This window comes from Bufo bufo, chromosome 7, assembly GCF_905171765.1.
Source record: "Bufo bufo chromosome 7, aBufBuf1.1, whole genome shotgun sequence".
Taxonomy (NCBI): domain Eukaryota; kingdom Metazoa; phylum Chordata; class Amphibia; order Anura; family Bufonidae; genus Bufo; species Bufo bufo.
This window is the reverse complement of record NC_053395.1, coordinates 29,986,299-30,007,583: the sequence shown is the minus strand read 5'-3', so window position 1 is coordinate 30,007,583 and position 21,285 is coordinate 29,986,299. Positions and strand designations below refer to the sequence as shown.

Sequence of the window (21,285 nt, the reverse complement as noted above, 5' to 3'; positions counted from 1 at the left end):
ACGTAACTTTGATGGATCTAGCTCAGGGGCTTATTAAGACTGCTGTCTAAATCGGCAGTCTTAAAAAAAATAAAAAAGACGACCCGCAAAGTGTCTGCATTTTTCCAGAAACTCTGCCACTCTGTGTCAGTTACTGTAGGTCAGTGCCGTAACCTGATCATATACACTCACCTAAAGAATTATTAGGAACACCTGTTCTATTTCTCATTAATGCAATTATCTAGTCAACCAATCACATGGCAGTTGCTTCAATGCATTTAGGGGGGTGGTCCTGGTCAAGACAATCTCATGAACTCCAAACTGAATGTCAGAATGGGAAAGAAAGGTGATTTAAGCAATTTTGAGCGTGGCATGGTTGTTGGTGCCAGACGGGCCGGTCTGAGTATTTCACAATCTGCTCAGTTACTGGGATTTTCATGCACAACCATTTCTAGGGTTTACAAAGAAAGGTGTGAAAAGGGAAAAACATCCAGTATGCGGCAGTCCTGTGGGCGAAAATGCCTTGTGGATGCTAGAGGTCAGAGGAGAATGGGCCGACTGATTCAAGCTGATAGAAGAGAAACGTTGACTGAAATAACCACTCGTTACAACCGAGGTATGCAGCAAAGCATTTGTGAAGCCACAACACGCACAACCTTGAGGCGGATGGGCTACAACAGCAGAAGACCCCACCGGGTACCACTCATCTCCACTACAAATAGAAAAAAGAGGCTACAATTTGCACGAGCTCACCAAAATTGGACTGTTGAAGACTGGAAAAATGTTGCCTGGTCTGATGAGTCTCGATTTCTGTTGAGACATTCAAATGGTAGAGTCCGAATTTGGCGTAAACAGAATGAGAACATGTATCCATCCTCTGATGGCTGCTTCCAGCAGGATAATGCACCATGTCACAAAGCTCGAATCATTTCACATTGGTTTCTTGAACATGACAATGAGTTCACTGTACTAAAATGGCCCCGACAGTCACCAGATCTCAACCCAATAGAGCATCTTTGGGATGTGGTGGAACGGGAGCTTCGTGCCCTGGATGTGCATCCCTCAAATCTCCATCAACTGCAAGATGCTATCCTATCAATATGGGCCAACATTTCTAAAGAATGCTATCAGCACCTTGTGGAATCAATGCCACGTACAATTAAAGGGCTTCTGTCACCCCATTAAACCGTTTTTTTTTTTTTTCTTTACTAATAACCCCTACACTGCGATCTCAGCATACATAAGCTAATTAATGATTTTCGTTCAGTAGAATTTGTTAAAAATCGTTTATAATATGTAAATTACCTTGCTACCAGGAAGTAGGGCGGCTACTTGCTGGTAGCAGCCGCATCCTCCGATGGTAATGACGCCCCCTCTGCTTGTTGATTGACAGGGCCAGCGGATGGGGTACCTCTCTTCAATCTGCGCAGGCGCACTGAGAGGCGGCCACTCACTCGGCGTGTAGATGTGACGTCATCGGCGCAGGCGCATTGAGGATGGAGCGGCCGAGCGAGTGGCCGCCTCTTAGTGCGCCTGCGCAGATTGAAGAGAGGTACGGCCGCGGCGCAGGCGCCAGATATTGAATCAAAACAGGCAGGGCCAGCAGAGAAAGATCCCGTCCGCTGGCCCTGTCAATCAACAAGCAGAGGGGGCGTCATTACCATCGGAGGATGCGGCTGCTACCAGCAAGTAGCCGCCCTACTTCCTGGTAGCAAGGTAATTTACATATTTCAAAAATCGATTTTTAACAAATTCTACTGAACGAAAATCATTAATTAGCTTATGTATGATGAGATCGCAGTGTAGGGGTTATTAGTAAAGAAAAAAAAAACAGTTTAATGGGGTGACAGAAGCCCTTTAAGGCAGTTCTGAAGGCAAATGGGGGTCCAACACCATATTAGTATGGTGTTCCTAATAATTCTTTAGGTGAGTGTATATTTGCTGCCAAATCTCACAAATTCGGATGGGATTGAATGTCTATAGGTTATCACACATTAGATAGACGTCTGTGACCTCTGTTGTTTGTAAAACAGGGTCCTGTGCTGGGCCAGCTAATGTTTCTCATCTAGAATTTATATACAGTGTAAGTATACTTTGCTACCATCTAGTGGCCATTGTTATATTTCCTTTATGAAGTTAGCTATAGTTGTAATTCATCCTGTAACTCCTATTCCAGTGAGCTCACTTTCTGTATCCTGCAGTTTTTTCCTGCGACCTCTATCATCATTTCTCAAGGTACATTCAATAGATTACCTAAAAGCATATCCATTGCATCTCCCCCACTGGAATTCTACATGCAACTGGTGTTGCTAGTAAATGATTATAGCAAGTTCACTATCTTCCTTTGCTTGTAAAAGGGACTGCCATTTGCACTTCTCATGTACTTCGGTGGCAGAATAGGTCCTGACCCACGACACAACACCAGCGTCCTGCATTCATTTTGTAATACATTTATTAAATACATAACAATTACATGATGTTCATGTCACAAGGGGGAGAGAGAGAGAGGAAGCAGAAGCATTATTCATACAGCTGTCTTTACATAATGCCACCGATAAGACCAGGAGACGGACAGGACACACTGCAGAGTTTACAAGCTTTTGGGAGCGGACACGTTAGAGCACCCCTTGTGACACTTTCTTTACATATGTCATCGCCGTAGGTAGAACGTGCTGTTAGAGCCGAGCACTGTATATACTTTTTGCTGGCTGATTAGTAATGTGCTTTTTCTTGTTGTTAACCCCTGAACTCCCAGAAAATCCTGCAACAAAGAGTATTGGAGGCACTCTGGCAGAGCGGGAGCTACAGGATCACATGCAGGGAAGTCTTCGAGGGAAGTAGCGTCTTTAGCTTAATTTGTTCAGTCCCGGCACTATTGTCATTGAAATATAAGATATGTATGGGGTAGGTTCTTCCCAGGCCTCAATGCCCTCATGATTTATGCTGAGTGAGTCTATTTGCCAAAATGTCTTGGTGTTTTCACATTTGCCTTTTGTAAAGTTGAGTGCATAAGAAGGCTGGTGGGTCAATGGATGAGGCACCATAGTGACGGTAATATAAGGCCCACCTCCTGGTGCAACTCTTCTTCCTTACAACTTCCAAATCTGTGATGCCCTTTAAGTGCTTGGGGGATGAATGGCGATTCAGCTTAAGGTCTACTCCACCAGGAGGCCCGCGGCAGGTTCTTCTCTTTGGACAAGGGTTGTATGAGATCCCTAGAAAAATGATGGTTTGTCCCATAAACAGCGCCACTCCTGTCTATAGGGTATGAGGGGTATTGCATGTCAGCTCTGTTCAAGTAAAGGAGTGGCACTGCTTCTGTAACAAAGCAGACATGTTTGAAAGGGGTGGTATGAGATTACAAAATCAAGGCTTCCTCCTGAAACATCGCCACTATAGGCTGCGTGGTAATCTTTAAAGGGGTTGTCCCATGAAAAAATTCTACATTTTCCAAACCAGCACCTGGATCTGAATACTTTAGGAATTGCACGTACTTAAAAATTTAGTATAACTACCGTTATTCTCTGACATCTATCTGTATAGTGCCACCTGCTGTTCGCACTTCCGAGTCTGCATTTCCGTTCCCGAAAAAAATAGAACATGCCCTATTCTTGTCCGCAATTGCGGACAAGAATAGGCATATTCTATTAGTGCCGGCAATGTGCGGTCCGCAAAATGCGGAAAGCACATTGCCAGTGTTTTGCGGATGTGTGAATGGACCCTAAGATGCCAGCTTGAAAAAAGGGTGCATTCACACGACCGTATAAATGGATCCGCGTCCGTTCCGCAATTTTGCGGAATGGGTGCGGACCCATTCATTTCAATGGGGCCGCAAAAGATGCGGACAGCACACTTTGTGCTGTCCGCATCCGTCGTTCCGTTCTGCGGCCCACGCAAAAGATATGGAGCATCTGCTATTCTTGTAGAAAAGGCATTCTCTATATAGTGCCGGCCATGTGCGGTCCGCAAAATATGGAACGCACACGGCCGGTATCGGTGTTTTGCGGACCGCAAAACACTTACGGTCGTGTGAATGCACCCTTAATCTAACAGAGCAATTGGAGCAATGTATGGGGAGATGTCTGGATCCATGTGAGGCACAGGGCTGGTTCTAAGTTTGTTAGTACAATATAATATCAGATGTTCATTTTTTTTACACCATGGGATAACCCCTTTAAGCTTTTAGGTCCTGAAGGGGGATGGCTGTTCAGATCTGCCCCAGGGTGGGACCTGCTCTTTAGACTAAATTATAGCTATAGTCTCAGTTTTTACATAAAGAGGATTGTATGAGATTAGAAAAGGCTGGCTTGTTCTTGAAACAGCTCCACTCTTGTCTGTAGGCTGCGTCGGATATTGCGTCTCAGCCCTGGACAAGCGAAGGAGCGGCACTGCTTCCGTTAAAAAAAAAAAAAAAAAAAAACAGCCATGTTTTTATTTCATACAACCCGTTTTATAAAAGAAAAATATATATATCTATATGCACAAGAGTCTCATTGAAACGCTATGGAGGATAGGCATTGTACTTCTACCCCGATGGTGGAGTAAGTAAGCGAGCTGCTCATAGGCAACCAATTGGAGCCCGCGTTTTCATGGGGGGTTTTTTCAGTGCAGTTTTGAAAACGAAAGCGGATTGGTTCCTGCGAGCGAGAAGGACACTTTTTTTTTTCTTTACGCTTGCGTACAAAAGGCCAAATGACTTTGGGAAGTTGCCTCAGTTTATTAAGACTCTTTTTGGCGTTTTTCGTCCAGTCTGATCTTTTTTTACTGTCGATGGAAATCGAAAAATTTTTGGGAAATTTTCTACTGCCGACACAATACTGATGTGTTCAGCTATTGCATAAGGGGCGGGGAAGAAGATGCTAATGAACTCCTTTAAATCTATTGAATATCAGTAATGGACATTATATGAGGATTTGGCATAAAAATGGATACTCAGGTCCAGTCCTGCCCATACGTGAACCTGCGCATGCTGGGTCGATAACGATCTTAAATTCAATCGAGCGCAATCCCTATTGGAGCCCGCCAAGCAATTCCAGCGACAGACTGGATGTTAGGACCATGATGCTAGCCTGGCAGAGATGATATTTAGTCACCCAGTTTTATCATTCTTGGGCCCTGGTACAAGAAACATGAGAATTTGTAGCGGGAGGAAAAGTTTTCTGTCGGTCACATCAGAGGATGAATAGAACAGAATGAGAAGACCAGCAAAACGGGCCGAGAAATTGCGCAGAGTTGGGTCAGTTCCAGTTTGGTATTTCCAGCGGGTGCAGGGAAGCAGGAGGCGTCTTGGCATTCTGGGGGCGAAGGCTAAGGGTGCATTTATTCAGGGACATAGGAGACCTGCCACACGATAATATGGCTTCGCTCTGCCTTAGAGAGTACTGGTTTGGTCTGATTCCCTCCATCTCCAGAGTGTTCTTCTGTCTCATCATCTTCTCCATCCCCTGAAAAATATAAAAAGGCCCATCAATCTTTTGATCTATCAGTAGTTGATATTTTTACTCATCCGATCCTTTGCTTCCAGAGAAATAAGTGGTACCACGGGTGTGGGGTGGCCACTTTTCTCCCTCCACAAAAATAATGGAGGATAATATGACCTATCCTCAAGATCGGCTGTCTATATCTAATTGGTGGGGTTCTGCACTGCCACTGATCAGCTGTCTGAAGGGGCCGCGGCACTCCGATGAGCGCCACTACCTCTTCAAAGCATACCAAGCACAGCGCAGTTCATTGTATAGTGGCTGCGCCTAGGTCATGTGACCAATAAACATGACATCATTGGCTGCAGCCTCTTCAAACCGCTAATCAGCAGGGGTGCCAGGAGTTAGACCCCCACCAATCGGTTATGGCTAGGTGATCAGTATCAAACTCATAGAAGACCCCTTTGAGTGTAGGAAGGTAATAATTAGCTAAGCACTAGTTTACGTCTATGACCCCCCCCCCCCCATTCTATATGTCCAGATTCTTCATCCTCACTTGATTTTTGGAAAACATTTAGAGCAGTGTTCTCCAACCAGTGACTCTCAAGCTCTTTCCAGAATGCTGAGGGTTGTAGTTTCACACCAGCTGGAGAGCCACTGTATGGAGACCTCTGATTTAGATTATCCTTCTCCCCTAGCTTTTGCAAATCGATTTTTCTCAGCCTGCTAGGGCAGATGCAAGCTGTCAGGACGTGCTGGGAGTTGTAGTCACCCAGCGGATAAGGGCCACAGGTTGAATCCATTACGGAGGTTATGGTGAACTTACCAATACGGAAATCAATGTATCCCTCCCCTCCGCTCAGCACCAGCACATTCTTCAGTTTTTGTTCTTCCGTCTCTGCGGATGGGGTGCCTGGGTTCTCGGAGGGACTGTCCAGTACACTGCCATTAAGTGTGGCCAGGACGTTACCTGGGAATGTACATAGTGGTCAGGCTATGGACATGATGTATAAAACTTGTGAATGGTGTAATAAGGCTTAGGCCTCATGCACACGACCGTAGTTCCGGTCCATGTCTGATCAGCATTTTTTTGGCAGATCGCATGTGGACCCATCAATTTCTATGGGTTTGCAAAAAATGCGGACAGCTCATGGATCTCATCCTTGTGCTGTCCACGTGGCTGTTCTGTAAATTCTAGAATATGTCTTATTCTTGTCCATTTTATGAAAAAGACTAGGCAGTTCTAGTAGATAAATGTGTCACTCAAACGCCCGGTGTCCTTATTTTGTGAACTGCAAAATGGATATGGTCGTGTGCGTAAGGCCTTAGAGACGTGCAACCTGTGTGGGCACACCAGGTGTATCAGCTGCCACTGCTGAAAGGGGCACCTCAGATGAGTTGCATAGCGGTATTATTCAGACATTTTATATCACTGTGTGTATGGGGATCCCCGTTATGTACAGGACGATATAAAGCTGCAGATATTTAGATTTCTACTTAATTTTGCGGTAGTTACCTGGCACAGACACAAAGAACTTGACAGCATCACGGTGACCGTGGAAGCAGAGCTGGGCCTGAGCCATGGAGCAGTATGGTATGAAGCTGCCCGCGGACTTTTCACTGTTCTCATCGCTGTACACGTGGATTACTCCTCCACCGGCCCGGGCTACTTCTCCGGAGGATGTAGGAGACGTCTTGTTGGCTAAAAACAGATCGAGAGATTCAATGACATGAAGTGGCCTTTAGATGGGCAAGATCAGCTGCCCCTGTAGAGGTGAACACAACCCAAGTATGAAGGCCTTGGTCTCATCAGTCTACGCTCGAGTATCTCATAGTATGTGCTCCGTAAACCATCCTTTGTCACTTCCAGGAAGTGTTATCCTAATGTTTTTGTGGTTCAAGATATAGAAGACTGACAGACAACGACATCTGCTGGCAAAAAAATTGCCATGTTGGATCATGTGAATGGTAACTGCCCGTATAACCAGCTACCCACTTGACCATCCCATCTCTCTTCACAGACGCCGAGTTGGGACAGGGCGCAGTGAGTACGATTATGGCCTATAGGTCACCACTGTATATTGTATGAACCCTTTAAGAAGATGTGTAACACATACAGAGAAGAGACCAGGTATTTCTCCAGGGCTTGTCCTCACCCGCTACAGATACCTATAAAGAGCAGCGCTGGGGTGCCTTACTTTTTCTTATTTTACTTCCAATGCACGCCATTTGTGGACGCGGACCCATTCACTAGATCCGCAAGATACGTTCCGCCCAGCAAAAAAATAAAACATGTCCTATTTTCTGTGGTGCCGGGGCACGGACCGAAATCCCACGGAAGTGCTTCCAATCCGTGCCTCTGCTCCGCACCGCTCCGTATCTTGCAGATTGTAGACCCGTTCAAGTCAATGATTGCGGACCCATTCAATACGGAGTGCATGCAACCGGTGCCCGTATAATGCGGACCCACTGTTTGCGGTCTGCAGTACGGGCACGGGGCACACATGAGCCCTAAGAAAGACATGGAATGTAACTGGCCCAAAATTAGGTGTCATAAAAATGGGATGCTGAGGTATCAGTCTCACCCAGTCCAGATGCTTCAGGTGGCGTGTATGAGCAGACAGAATATGGAGATGTTACCCCATACTGGGGGGAATTGATCACGACCTAAACTTAAGAATTCTGGCTTCAAAAAGTCACAAAATAAGGGCTCTGTGACTTCTTGGATTCCTTGCGCAAAATAATAAAATGCGACTTTAAAGCCGTTTTCTGATACTTAGATATCGATATAGGCTCCATCCGCTGTGCCGGGTACTGCAGCTCAGTGAACATTCACTTGAATGGGGCTTAAAGCTGCCGTACGTTGGCGCCACACTGTGGACTGAGCCGTCTGTCCACAGTACAGCTCCCAGCGCTGGCCCAAAACATCTGATAGGTGGGTTTGCAGGTTCTAAGACCCCCACTGATCTGATACTGATGACCTATCTTGAGCACTCCATACAGATGTCAGGCACTCCGTGTGCTCCATATTCATCATCAGGAGACACTCCCTGTTGACTAATATAGTGCGAGGCTTTAAGCATCTCCTCCGTGTCAGACCGCCGTTGCCGCTGTGTGCGGACACCTTCCACATTCCCTAAGTAACAGAACATCACACATATTGGCTATATAGTCAGCCAATGTAAAACGTGGAATCTATGTAATATATTTTCATTACCTTTTTGCTGTTTTTGTCTTTTTTAATCTTGTTTTTTACTTTGTGCAAGTTACAAAAATATTTTTCTCATGGAGACCATCCACAAGCTGCTGTTGATGGACCTTTTTTATGGCTTTTTTTTTATTGTGGTTTGTGTGAATACAAAAGGCAGCACATCTGAATACACTGAATAGCTAAAGGCTGTATTACACCAGGCGATTTCCGTGTAATAGTGCCGCCGATTACCCGAAATGCTCAATCATCAGACAATCGCAGTCTTTCAGCAGGTTTTAAAAAAAACACTGTCTGCCGGCAGCAGATCGTGGTGTCTAATCACGATCTGCTGTCGGCAAGTAATGATTCTGTATAGGGACGAGCGATGACATTGCGTTCACTCCTCCCCATATTCTGGAGGAAATCTCTGCACGTAATAGCAGCGGTCTCCTCCACTGACGAGCAGGCGATTGCCGGGAAGGAACGCTTTCTTCCCGACAATCTTCTGCCTTATCTGTTGGTGTAATACTAGGGACTGTAGGAACTCTCATCAACATCCGTTACCCGCTTCTGTGGGGATCAATGATCCCTATAACTTTGTTTCTTCCCAATTTAGGACACCACAATTATGAAACCAGTCCTACCAAAATATTTTATTGTAGTCGCCAAACCTACAACATACCCTGGTCTCTGCTCTGAATGATGTCCATATGATGTGGACAACTTAAATTGGAATTGGTATTCACGAAGAAAGCTGAACGGTCCAACTCAAGTGGGGATGCATGTGGAACACACCCTATAGGACAATGTCCACTAGGCTAGAATCTCACGCCAGAGTATAAGGGGTGCAGACACTCCCTCGTCATACGTTGAGCAAAAAGCTATATAAGATGACAAAATGGCACCAGGGTATGTTGAAAATCCTAGTTACTACCAATACGGCCACCATGGCAGCGCCCATAGGCGTCTCCAGTTTTCATATTACTGCACATCTAGGGCACCACTTGAAAAGTTCTGCCGCTTTGTGAATACCACAGAACGATGTAAAATGAGGATGGAGACAGGACATGTTGGAAAGATGGGATGAGGTGACATAGAGTCAGGTCCTGCACTTACCCCTCAGCCCCAGCAGCTGGCCCCGGTGTAGGACTACCGCTAGCGGAGGTGGAAGGGTTGGGAGTATTCATAAGCCAAAAGGAAAAGAGGGAGCAGGAGGGAGGTAGGAAAGGGATAAAGCATGAAGAACACAAAGAATAAATTACTGGCAGGATTTGAGGTGGGAAACCTGTATATTGGGGGATTCAACACATCAGGTGGAGCAAAACGACATATACAATAGGACTAGACTACCACGGGATGAAACTCTTACTATCCACAGTCCATCTTTATTATTGTGATATTATATATAATTATTTTAAATATTTTTTTTTTCGCCATTTATATATTGTATTCGTTATCTCCATCTCAGGCCTCATGCACACGACCGTATTTTGTTTCCTTGTCCGTTCTGTTTTTTTGGCGGATAGGATGCGGACCCATTTATTTCAATGGGTCCGCAAAAAATGCGGACAGCACACCATGTGCTGTCCGCATCAGTATGTCCGTTCCGTAGCCCCGCAAAAAAAAAAATAGTGCATGTCCTATTTTTTTCTAGTTTGCGGACAAGGATAGGCATCATTACAATGGATCCACAAAAAAAAAAACAGATGCCATACGCAATTTGCGGACTGCAAAACACATTCAGTCGTGTGCATGAGGCCTTAAACTGTATCTCTAACGTATAGATAGACACAGGGCTTTTTAAAGGGGTTCTCTCACTTCAGCAAATAGCATTTATTATGTAGAGGAAGTTAATACAAGGCACTTACTAATGTATTGTGATTGTCCATATTGCCTCCTCCATATTGCTGGCTGGATTGATTTTTCCATCACATTATACACAGTCAGTGGTGGTCCTGCTTGCACACTATAGGAAAAAGCACCGGCCCGGACTGACAGAGCACACACAGGCAAGTGCTTTTTCCTATAGTGTATAAGCACAACCACTGGTGCTGGATTGCAGGGTGGTCGTAACCATGGAAACAAGCTGTTTTAGGTGATGGAAAAATCAATCCATCAAGCAAAGGTGGCAAGACAATTACAATACATTAGTAAGTGCCTTGTATTAACTTTCTCCACATGATAAATGCCATTTGCTGAAGTGAGACAACCCCTTTAAGGTGTTCAAATTCACTATTATTGCCCTATATACTGTATCTGCAGAATACTGGCTGCTGTTTATTGCAGCCTCTGTCAATGGACCTCAAAATTAAAGGGCATATGGACATCATCATGGGGTTCTCCTACTTAGGAGCACAGAGCGTTGCTCTGGGCACTGTGTCAAATATCCCCCGGGGATGGGGATGCAATTTCTAGTTCTATCTTTCTAGGAAATGACTTCTACATAATTGGGCTCATTTATGAATACAGGACAGTGTTGCATGTACAGGTTGTTATAGACCGTTCTCCACTATTCTGTACTTTCTTATACATGAGTTCCAATGTCCTTATTGATAGGCAATCATCATATTTAGCATTGACCCCCTTAAGACATGCTTCTTATCAGGACCTACTTTCTGTGAGAGGTATTGAGATGACCACTCCATTTCCAGTTCCCACCCATAGTCGATTGCCGGCGATTAGCAGCGCTGTAATCCTTACAAAAGAAAATCCCAGTTTTCCAGTTCCTGCCAATGACGGAAAGAGAACATAGTGAGTAAATGAGAATAAAGACATATAATCGTATAACCAAATGACATCAGGTATGAAATCTTAACATCCCAACGTAGCATTAAGAGATCTACAGAACATGTAGTACATTTGTATCTGCCTTCTAGATGCCAAAACCTTTATAATTTTATTTTCATCCGGAGCACTGTATCAGTGCAGGCTGTGCAGTCCTTTCAGCTCCTGGCACAAGCTGCAGGGACTGAAGAGAACCCTGCACAGGCTGTGGCGATACGGCATTCCGTAACTGTAGCTAGATAGGAGATAACATCATTGCCGACTGCTTAACCCCCTACACACTGCGGTCAGTAGCGACCGTGGCATCTAGGCAGTTACACAGAGGCTCCCTGTTACCATCGGCCCCCCTGTGGAGCACCGTTGCGTTGCCATAGCAGCTGGGGGCCTAAAAAAGGTCCCCCAGGGCCTGGCATGCCTTGTGGTGATTCGCTCTGGTAGTTGGGATAAGCGGGTGCAGTACAGAGGCAAAGTACAAGTTCTTAATTCAAATGTCCGTGTTTATTCACACATAAGGTCAAACAAAAAACTCTCTTTGCAGGGTTGGTGTTTGTTCACACCAAGTAGAAAGTTTATGCATAACAAAAAACATCACCTTGTCGGCGGTTCTGCCTCCAGCAGTCTAAATGCAGGCTTTAGGTGGCCTGCTCTCCCAACACACGGGTCTCAGCTTTTCAGCCCAGCACAGCGCTCAGATCACAACACACAGGGCGTTCTCTGCTGCTGAGCCTAGCTGCCTTTTTAAGGATAGCCAGGTGCTGTCAAAACCCGGCCTGGAACGTGGGGAGTAGTCACCCACCCAGCACTTTGACTACTCCCATTAAGAGCCATCCCGGATCAGCTATTTACAGCCATACTAAATAGCAAAAGTGTCAATCAGCATTAGCTGCTGCTGACACATGAAAATACCTGCTCTTAAAGGGTTTCTGTCATGAGAAATAATGTTATGCAGCTGACTGACATTAGCGATGTGCGAATGTCAGCAGTACATAACAGTATGCTTTGTAACTCCCTGCCTGCCGCCGTTCTCTTTAAATAAAGACTTTTAAAATTTGCTAATGAGCCTCTAGGTGCTATTAGGGCGTTGCTTCAGCACCTAGAGGCTCGGTCTATGCACCCTTTGGCACGCCCAGGTCCAGTTGATTGTCTTTCGAGTTCTCCTCAGTGTCCTGTAAATCCTGCTGCCGGCTTTCTTCCTTCGGCGCAGGCGCAGTGAGGAAGCCGGCAGCAGGAGCGCGTCCTTCACTCACTGCACCTGCGCCGAATACTAAACGGGACGCGCAGGATTTACAGGACGATGAGGAGAACTCGAAAGTCAATCAACTGGACCTGGGCGTGCCAAAGGGTGCGTAGTCCGAGCCTCTAGGTGCTGAAGCAACACCCTAATAGCACTTAGAGGCTCATTAGCATATTTTAAAAGTCTTTATTTTAAGAGAACGGCGGCAGCAGGGAGTTATAAATCATACTGTTATGTACTGCTGACATTCACACATCGCTAATGTCAGTCAGCTACATAACGTTATTTCTCATGACAGAAACCCTTTAATTCACCGAGGCCAGGAACCTCGGTGACACATACCTACCATCAATGACGACCCCTTGTACCTTCCTACAGCCTATAGAAGAATAGCTTTTTCCCACATTACCACATGCCTAAAAAGTAATAAAATGTATATGTACTCCAAAATATGGTCACTAAAAACTAAATTTGACAGAAAAAAAAAGTTATCACCAGAAAAACAAAACAAAAAAACAACAACAATCGAGACAAAATCGATAATCATACTTCGATTGACAATATTTGAGATTATCGTATTTTTCACCCCATAGGACGCACTTTTTCCCCCCAAAGTGCGGGGAAAACGTCACTGCTTTTTATGGGGCAAATACAAATGAGCGCTTCCATTATGGAAGCGCTCATTAGTACCGGAGGGCCTGGAAGCGGTGAAGGCTCTGTACTCACTGCTTCCTGGTCCTCTGCTGTGGCTGCGCACAGCGTGAGGGCGCTCTGTGACCTCACGCTGTGCGCGTCAGGTCACAGCACAGCCGATGGCAGGAAGAAGAAGAGAGAGCGGCCGTGTCCGGAGCAGGAGAGGTAAGTGGATTTTTTATCTTGTGATCTGAGGCAGGGGGCTGATCAATTATGGCTGAGGGCTGATATGAGGTATGGGGGTCTCATCTGAGGTCCTTCTTTATATTGGGCTCTGATCTGAGGTCTGATTGGGGGTCATTCACATTGGGGTCTGAGCTGTGGTCTGATTGTGGGTCTGATCTGAGGTCTTATTAACACTGGGGGTCTGATTGGGGCTGTGAGCTGAGGTCGGATTAACATTGGGGGTCTGATTGCTGGTCTGACCTGAGGTCTAATGAAAAATATTTTTTCTTATTGTCCTCTTCTAAAACCTAGGTGCGTCTTATGGGCCAGTGCGTTTTATATGGCGAAAAATATGGTATTTTCTTTCTATTATCATAATAGTCCCCATACATACACTTTACATCTAAATTTAAAGAAACATTCCAGGCAAAACTGATAGACGGTGTTATACTTACTGCAGGGGGCGGAGTGTGACACCGGGATTCACTCTCTCTGTGTCACGCCCCCCTGAGCCCTACAGGAGGTATTGTGGAGACATTTATCATCTCCCTGCATCTAATTTCCGGTGTAAAAACAGTCGCAAACCTCATGTTTGTGACTTTTTAGATGCCACTGCGACAATGACCACGACAAATTTATCTTAAAGTTTCACCAGTTTTCTGGTGCAAATTAAGGCAAAAATATACGGCAGCTCCGAACTGCCTCGGATTTCTGTCTAGGCACATCCTCTGGATACCAAGACGGGCGCAGAAAGAGGTGCCCTTGATAAATCTCCCCCAGCGTCCTCAGTTTTGCTTGGAGTTTTCCTTTAAAACAATCAATCCAATGTACTCCATTCTGATACAAACCTTGGACCAGGAAGGAAGCATCACTCACCTAACATTTTACTGACATAAGGCTCAATATCCACATCCTGGAGATGCTGGTGGGTGTGGGCATGGTATAACCGTAGTGTGGAGTCCAACCGGATTGATACCCAAACCCCATCTCCAATCCATGCCAGCTGTCGAACCTGGCTTTCTCTTCGGGGATGGGCGTCAAAAGATTTCTGAAAGTAGCAGATGGAGAAATCACAGGACATGGTGTTCACTTCCATCATACAATAGAAGATCTAGATATGGACTATACAGAGAATTATTCTAATTACCACAGATTACACATAGCAAAATATCTTAAAGGGGGCTTCCTGTGGGGCATAATGGGTTAAAAATAAACCAAGCAATACCTCCCTGATCCCCTGCCGCTGCTGTTCTTAAACTTACCGGTTCACCGCCGGGGTCTATACTTTCTGGTGTCTCTTGACAAGACAGAAAATGCCTGCTCGGCCTATCACCGGTGGGCGATCGGTGAGGTGAGTATTGCTTGTTTTATTTATTTTTTAACCCATTCCGTTCCTTTTCTCTGACCATTTTTATCTGCTGGACGACCCCTTTAAAGGGATATTCCCATCACAGACACTAATGTCATATCCACAGCATGTGCCATAAATGTCTGATATGATAGATGCGGGTCCCACCTCTGGATCAAGGGTTCCTCAACCTCAGTCGCACCTGAAGAGGCAGCCTACAACATTGCATCCAGATGGGGACAGAACGGAGAGATGGACGCGCATGTACGCAGCTCTCCCTAATCATTTCTATGGGAATCACAGGAGCAGCTGACCGCCGTGGATAGGTCATAAATGGCTAAGGCTTGACATACAGTTTAGATAGCGGTTCGGCCGAAAACAATGCCTTCCCATACACAACCGTGCAAAGGTCTGCTGAGTGTACCCTGTGGTTACTGATTTAGGAAGGGGGGTAAGCTCATCTCCCCTGAAAACAAAAGAATTGGGCATGATGAAATCCAACATGCTTGATCCTTCTTTGCCCCCAACTTGTGCCACATTACACATTAGATGGCTTTCCTTTCCTGCCAAAGACAGAAAGTCACTTACCGGTATTTGCATGGTTTTAGGCTGAATGACGTAGATTTTGTTCTTGTAGCCGCACCACACTCGGTCATATACGACTGCCATACAACGAATTGAGTGATGAGTGTGCCCGAGGTCCATCAGGTGGTAATTACTCAGGTCCCACTGTTTGTCTGATCGAGAGAGAAATACAATTTAATGGCCGCCATCAACTCTTACAGTGTTCTCTATTATCCAATGCTGATTCTATTCCACTACAACCTATAGAAGCAAAACCATGGTAGTAAAAAGGGTTAACACGCTGTATCCTCTACTTTGGGTGTATGGTGGAGTTTGGTTAAAGGGGTTGTCTCATCTGAGACATTGGTGGCCTATTGCTAGGATATGCAACCTATGGGAGCTGCACCTGTCTCTACAAGAGGGCACTGAGCATGCACGGCCACCCTCCATTAACTTCTATGGGAGCTCCGAAAGTAGCTAAGCGCTGACTCAGCAGTCCCATAGAGGTGAATGGACAGGTGGCTGCGCATGCGCTGTACACTCTCCATTCACCACTATTGGACTTCTGAAAGCACTCCGCTATTTTCAGAACTCCCACAGAAGTGAATGGAGGGCACCCAGTGCATGCACAGTCTGCTCCCATTCACTATGGGGGCCCAGTTCTAGAAACAGGTGCAGGTCCCTCAACCTATCTGACATTGCTGGGGTAACCAATGTCTCAACTCCTCTTAATGCGTTAACTGGATGGATTTTTGGCTCCTGTAAATCCCCATTTAATGCAACTGTAATATAAACATCTAAAAGATAAAATAAAATGCCATACCTTCTCCTCGGTGGAGGATGGCCAATGTCCCATCTGCTAGGGCCACAAGAACCCGTCCTTTCACATGCCTGAGAATCACAAGGTGGAAACATCATTTACAACAGAGACTGCGACCGAATCCAACTCTCGGCACCCCCACCAATCAGCTGTTTGTACGAGCGCTGCCTTCTCTTCAATGTTAAACCTGCTCACCGTCGCACCCACAGAGGTGGGCAGCTGTAATTACATCTCAGCTGTCCCATTCATCTCTACGTAGTATTCACTTGAACAGGAAGGAGCCTATCCATAGAAATGAATGGGATGGCTGAGATGTAATTACACCTGCTCACCTCTGCTGATCGGCGGGGGTGTCGGGAGTTGGACCCCACCAATCAGATACTGGATGACCTGTCCTGAGGATAGGTTATCAATATAAATAAAGAGGAGAGCAATGGAGTCAGACTAGTACTGAAAAAGAATGCCATAGAGTGCTTAAATAATATTGTATTACAAAATAATACTGCTATAAAGTGCCTAATAAATACCGCTATATGGCAAAAATGTACCGTCTACATTGATCCCTATGACGGATCTCCATACCGGAACAAAATGCTTCCGTTTTGTCCCCATTCATTGTCAATGGGGACAAAACGTAACTGAACAGAACGGAGTGCTCCAAAAAGCATTCTCATACCGGAGAGCAAACCGCAGCAAGCTGAGCGGAGCTAAACGAATCCGTCACGACCCACAATGCAAGTCAATGGGGACGGATCCGTTTTCTCTGACACAATAGAAAAACGGATCTGTCCCCCATTGACTTTCAGTGGTGTCCATGACGGATCCGTCTTGGCGATGTTAAAGATAATACAAATCGGATCCGTTCATAACGGACGCAGATGGTTGTATCATCAGTAACGGTAGCCTTCCAATTCCTGTATGATCAATAAAATAGCTCAGCACTCAATCCCCCAAGTGTGCGGAAAAACATCAGTGTATAGCGCAAGGAAAATCCGGCAGCGCGTATGTAGCCTTCAATAATTCTTTATTTTCTTATATCATGCAAAAGTATAATCAGGACGCGTTTCAGCCCATGGTGGTTTTATACTCACACAATGCTCAGCACGGAGTCCTTCAGCTTTATGGAGTGCAGACACTTCTTCCAGTTGGAGACGGCAGAGTGAACATACAGCCTGAGGTACAAGGAGAACATCAGCAGAGCTGAGCCACAGGCGAGGGTTATGTGACATCCACCGCAGGTTCCAGCTCTGGGCTTCAGAGTCACTTACCAGCCATTTTGGGCTCCCAGCCACATCGTCGGTGCGGCGCTAGTAGCCACGGGGACCTCGCTATTTGGCTCCGTCTCTTGCTGCACTGTGTTCCCTTCAGGCTTTAGGTGTCCATTTTCACTAGTATTAGAAATAAAACCATTACAATATAAGGCCTGCACATGACCGTATATGGGATCCGCAAAAATGCGGATCAGGCGCTCTTCCCATTCATTTCTATGGGGTCTGGAAGAAAAAAAACAACAGCACACGGATGTCATCTGTGTGCTGTCCGCATCCGTGTAACCGTTCCACAAATGATAGAACATGTCCTATTCTTGTTCTTTATGCAGACAAGAATAGCTATTGCTATTGATGGGAGTGTGAAAATAGCAGAATGCACGGGGGCGGTATCAGTATTTTGCGGATATATGTGGTTTGCAAAGCGAAATATGGACACGGTCGTGTGCATGAGGCCTCAGGTTGAGATTTCAGAAAGTTCATCTTATAATGAAATGTACATTGATTTTCTGCTATTTCTAATGAGCAAACATATTCTGAAGCGCTGTACAGATTGCCACCATCCTCAGCAGTCTCTGTCGTCAGTGGGGCTCACAACCTGATTTTCAGGCTGGAGACATACACTATGGGATGTTAAGAAGTATAAAGGCATACTACCCTTATGTCTAGGGTAGCGCTATTCTGGGGTACCATATTAACGGGCATTCGTTTTCTAATTTAATATATCTGAATCTTAATGCCTGAACCATTTTCCTATGTCAGGGTGTGTTTACCACTTTGATGGAAAATTTGCAATTTTGGGGTATATTGGCATGCAGTGGTGAGGTCCACGCCAACAGTTTACACAGTCTTGGATACCTGCACAGTCGGCCATTTGCCACAGGGGCAGGGTCGGTGAATACATGTTCTGTTAGGGGTCCCGGTCGAACCTGTGCTGGTTCTGCTTCGCTGATTGAGGCTTCTGGTACCTCCAGAGCTTCGGTGGCCTCCTCCGCCGACTGATGCTGGGTGAGTTTGCCATTACTTACTGTGGAGACCTCGCCTGGAAAGAAAGATCAGAAATGTCCCAATATCCCCAAAATGCCATATGGCATACCACCCAACCGTCCCATTGTTTCACAGGATTGTCCCACCAAACGGATCTCAAAGGGGTGAGGATTTATGGAAATAGGCCGTAAAGTTGGGAGTTGTGGGCTTAAAATGTCATTCAAGTTTGGATTCAAATATTAGGAGGTATGTATATAGTCACCCATTCCTTAAATAGGACCTAAGCAATATGCATCCTCAGGTTTCATCGGCTCTGCTACGCTTTATGGATCCGTACTCCAAAGGCTGGAAAAGCCTAGCAGAGCCGATGAAACCCAAAGGTGCAAAGTTTACTTAACTCTGGACAACCCTCTTAAAAAGCAATATGACGCTGCCTGCCGCCTCCACTAGAGGGAGCTGAGGAGCTCCATTCATAGGAGGTTGTTATTGGGTACGTAGGTGTAATGTATAACCAGTAAGCAACACAAACCTTGATTCTTGTCCAGTACCGGAGTATCACCCCGCGAGGAGCAGTTACTGCGCGGCACATTGCATCTCGTGGCACACCCCACGATTGTGATTCCTGCCAAGACCCCATCAGTACCAGCAGCATCTTCCGTATTGGCATCTCCCTCCAGGAATATCTCACCTGGTGGGTAATCACTATCACTGGCAGCTTCAGGGCACAGAAATGTACAAAGTCTGATTAGGAAGGCTTTCAGAAACAAGGCAGGAGGACAGGTAAGTATGGGTCATGGTCCTACCAGGAATACTGGAGATGCACAATACATGGGCATTGCAAACTGTGAACTGGTCCACCAGGGTGCCAGGCTGGTTGGCATCTATAATCACAACCTTGCTTGTAGACAGGGTACTGGTTAGTATCCATACACGACTTGAGGTGGTGTCTGCTTCATAGATCTCCTTGGTCTGCAGGCAAGAAGAAAATGACACTGTAAGCAGACGTTGCTGTATTTGGGCAGCACCGGCATTACATGTTCAGAGGAAGTCGTGGAGGTCTGCAGAGACCACGGATTATGGAAAATGGGACCACGAAATTATGGGAGATGGAGAGAATATCCCCTGATTGAAGCCACCATTGAAAAAAAATTAATCCCAACAATTATTTAAAATTCTGTTCCACCATGTACTGTATCTGTTAAATGAGGTGACAACCAATATGGCTGCTGTAATTAGTGAGCTCTGAATAAACAAAAAGAGGTCTCCAATTTAGCCCCTCCATTCATTAGCTGGAGGGAAGAGAGTCTCTCGGTCTGGTGGATCAAGCTTGTCCATGCATTACACAGACATACCATTGACTTTAATAAGAACCATGTAATGTTTCATTTCACCTATAGGGGCACTGCAGAATAATTAAACACTTACTTATTGGTCTTTCCCACAGATGATGGATGGGGATCCCATCAGCAGGGTACCGTGTTATTATAGGGGTTATCTGGGATTTTGAAACTGATGGCCAATTCTCAGGATATGTCATGAATATCTGATCGGTGGGAGTCTGACTCCCGAAACCCCCTACGATCCGCTGTTTGAAGAGGCCTTGGCACTCCAGTGAGCGCTGTGGCCCCCTCACAGCTTACCAAGCACAGCGCCGTACATTGCATAGTGGCTGTGCTTGGTATTGCAGCTCAGGCCTATTCACTTGCATGGGACTGCACTACACCTAGGCCATGTGACTGATGAACGTGATGTCACTGGCCTAGGAAGAGACTGCAAAAGCCTCTTCAAAAAGCTGATCATCGGGGGTGCCAGGAGTCTGAACCTCACGGATTAGATTATTGATGACCTATCCTGAGGGTAGGCCATCAATATCAAAATCTCAGAAAACTCCTTTAACTTATTAATAGGGGACACGTCTAACAAAAATGGCTTACCTAAAGAGGTCAACCCCTTTAAAAAAAGATATTCCAGTTAGGACTCTGGGTAAGTTGGATGACCATCTATAAGGGAGCTGTAATGGCCAGAAATTGATTATCCCTATGAAATATACATCACACTGAGGAAAACATGATATGTCCATCTGTAATGCAGGAGATACACTCTCATTGTCTCTCCTGGCTATCTTCCAAGTAATGTAAATTACCTGACATACAGTAAATGAATAGGCCTCTATTATCCCATTGATAATCCAGTGCCCTCACCTTTTTCTTCTCCGGTGAGGTATGGGTGCTCTTGCTCTCTCCTTCCACTTCACGGTCAGAGCTTAAAGGATCTCGACCAGGCGTTGGTTTGACCCCTGCCACAATTTCTTCCTCAAGCGGCTTCCATCCTGATAAATCGACTCCGGCCGCGCACCACAACTGTGAAGAAAAGTGCAGCACAATTTAGGGATCATTTCAGCAGCAGGGTCATAGATGTGTCCGATACAACTATGGTGGTACCTTCATAGTGGGGTCTTTCTCTACGAGAGGTCTGCAGTAGACGGGCACGGGCACATTCTTCATGCGGTTGTCCTCCTGACCACCGTTTGGACTCAGCTTATCAAACAACACATAAAACAGTTCTGTAAAAACTCTGTTATGGGAAGGGTAATGGTACTGGCATCATTCATGCCTACAAGCAGTAACTCAAACCCAGTGATCCCACTGGTTTACATTTAGAGGACAACCCTTGACCATCAGGCAGAGGTGAAAGCCTGTGCAGCTCTTGGCCTGGAGGACACTGTGTAACATTACATCTGTGAAATGTGGATGCGTTTTCCCAATTTATATTCTGTACCTTCCATGGACGCAGACCAGGCAACTGCAATGAGGCTAATAAGGGGGTCGAATCC

At 45.7% G+C, this 21,285-nt stretch overlaps 1 protein-coding gene across 8 annotated transcripts in view; it reads right to left on the bottom strand.

Annotated features, from left to right (window-relative positions):
- Positions 1–4,090: 4,090 nt before the first annotated feature.
- Positions 4,091–21,285, bottom strand: part of MAPK8IP3 (mitogen-activated protein kinase 8 interacting protein 3) — a 62,176-nt gene continuing 44,981 nt past the window's right edge. For 5 of the 8 annotated variants that reach the window (XM_040439304.1, XM_040439305.1, XM_040439309.1 and 2 more), the window contains 15 exons: positions 20,894–20,989; positions 20,654–20,812; positions 19,256–19,421; positions 18,982–19,167; positions 18,324–18,507; positions 17,466–17,585; positions 17,289–17,369; positions 16,201–16,268; positions 15,402–15,550; positions 14,342–14,513; positions 11,202–11,315; positions 9,706–9,744; positions 6,916–7,101; positions 6,226–6,369; positions 4,091–5,423 (listed from right to left, as the gene is read on the bottom strand). In XM_040439304.1, the coding sequence (XP_040295238.1) occupies positions 5,299–5,423; positions 6,226–6,369; positions 6,916–7,101; positions 9,706–9,744; positions 11,202–11,315; positions 14,342–14,513; positions 15,402–15,550; positions 16,201–16,268; positions 17,289–17,369; positions 17,466–17,585; positions 18,324–18,507; positions 18,982–19,167; positions 19,256–19,421; positions 20,654–20,812; positions 20,894–20,989 (1,989 nt within the window). In that variant the 3' untranslated portion in view covers positions 4,091–5,298. The remainder of the gene's footprint in view (positions 5,424–6,225; positions 6,370–6,915; positions 7,102–9,705; positions 9,745–11,201; positions 11,316–14,341; positions 14,514–15,401; positions 15,551–16,200; positions 16,269–17,288; positions 17,370–17,465; positions 17,586–18,323; positions 18,508–18,981; positions 19,168–19,255; positions 19,422–20,653; positions 20,813–20,893; positions 20,990–21,285) is intronic. The other 3 variants (XM_040439308.1, XM_040439312.1, XM_040439311.1) reach the window with 1 other exon arrangement.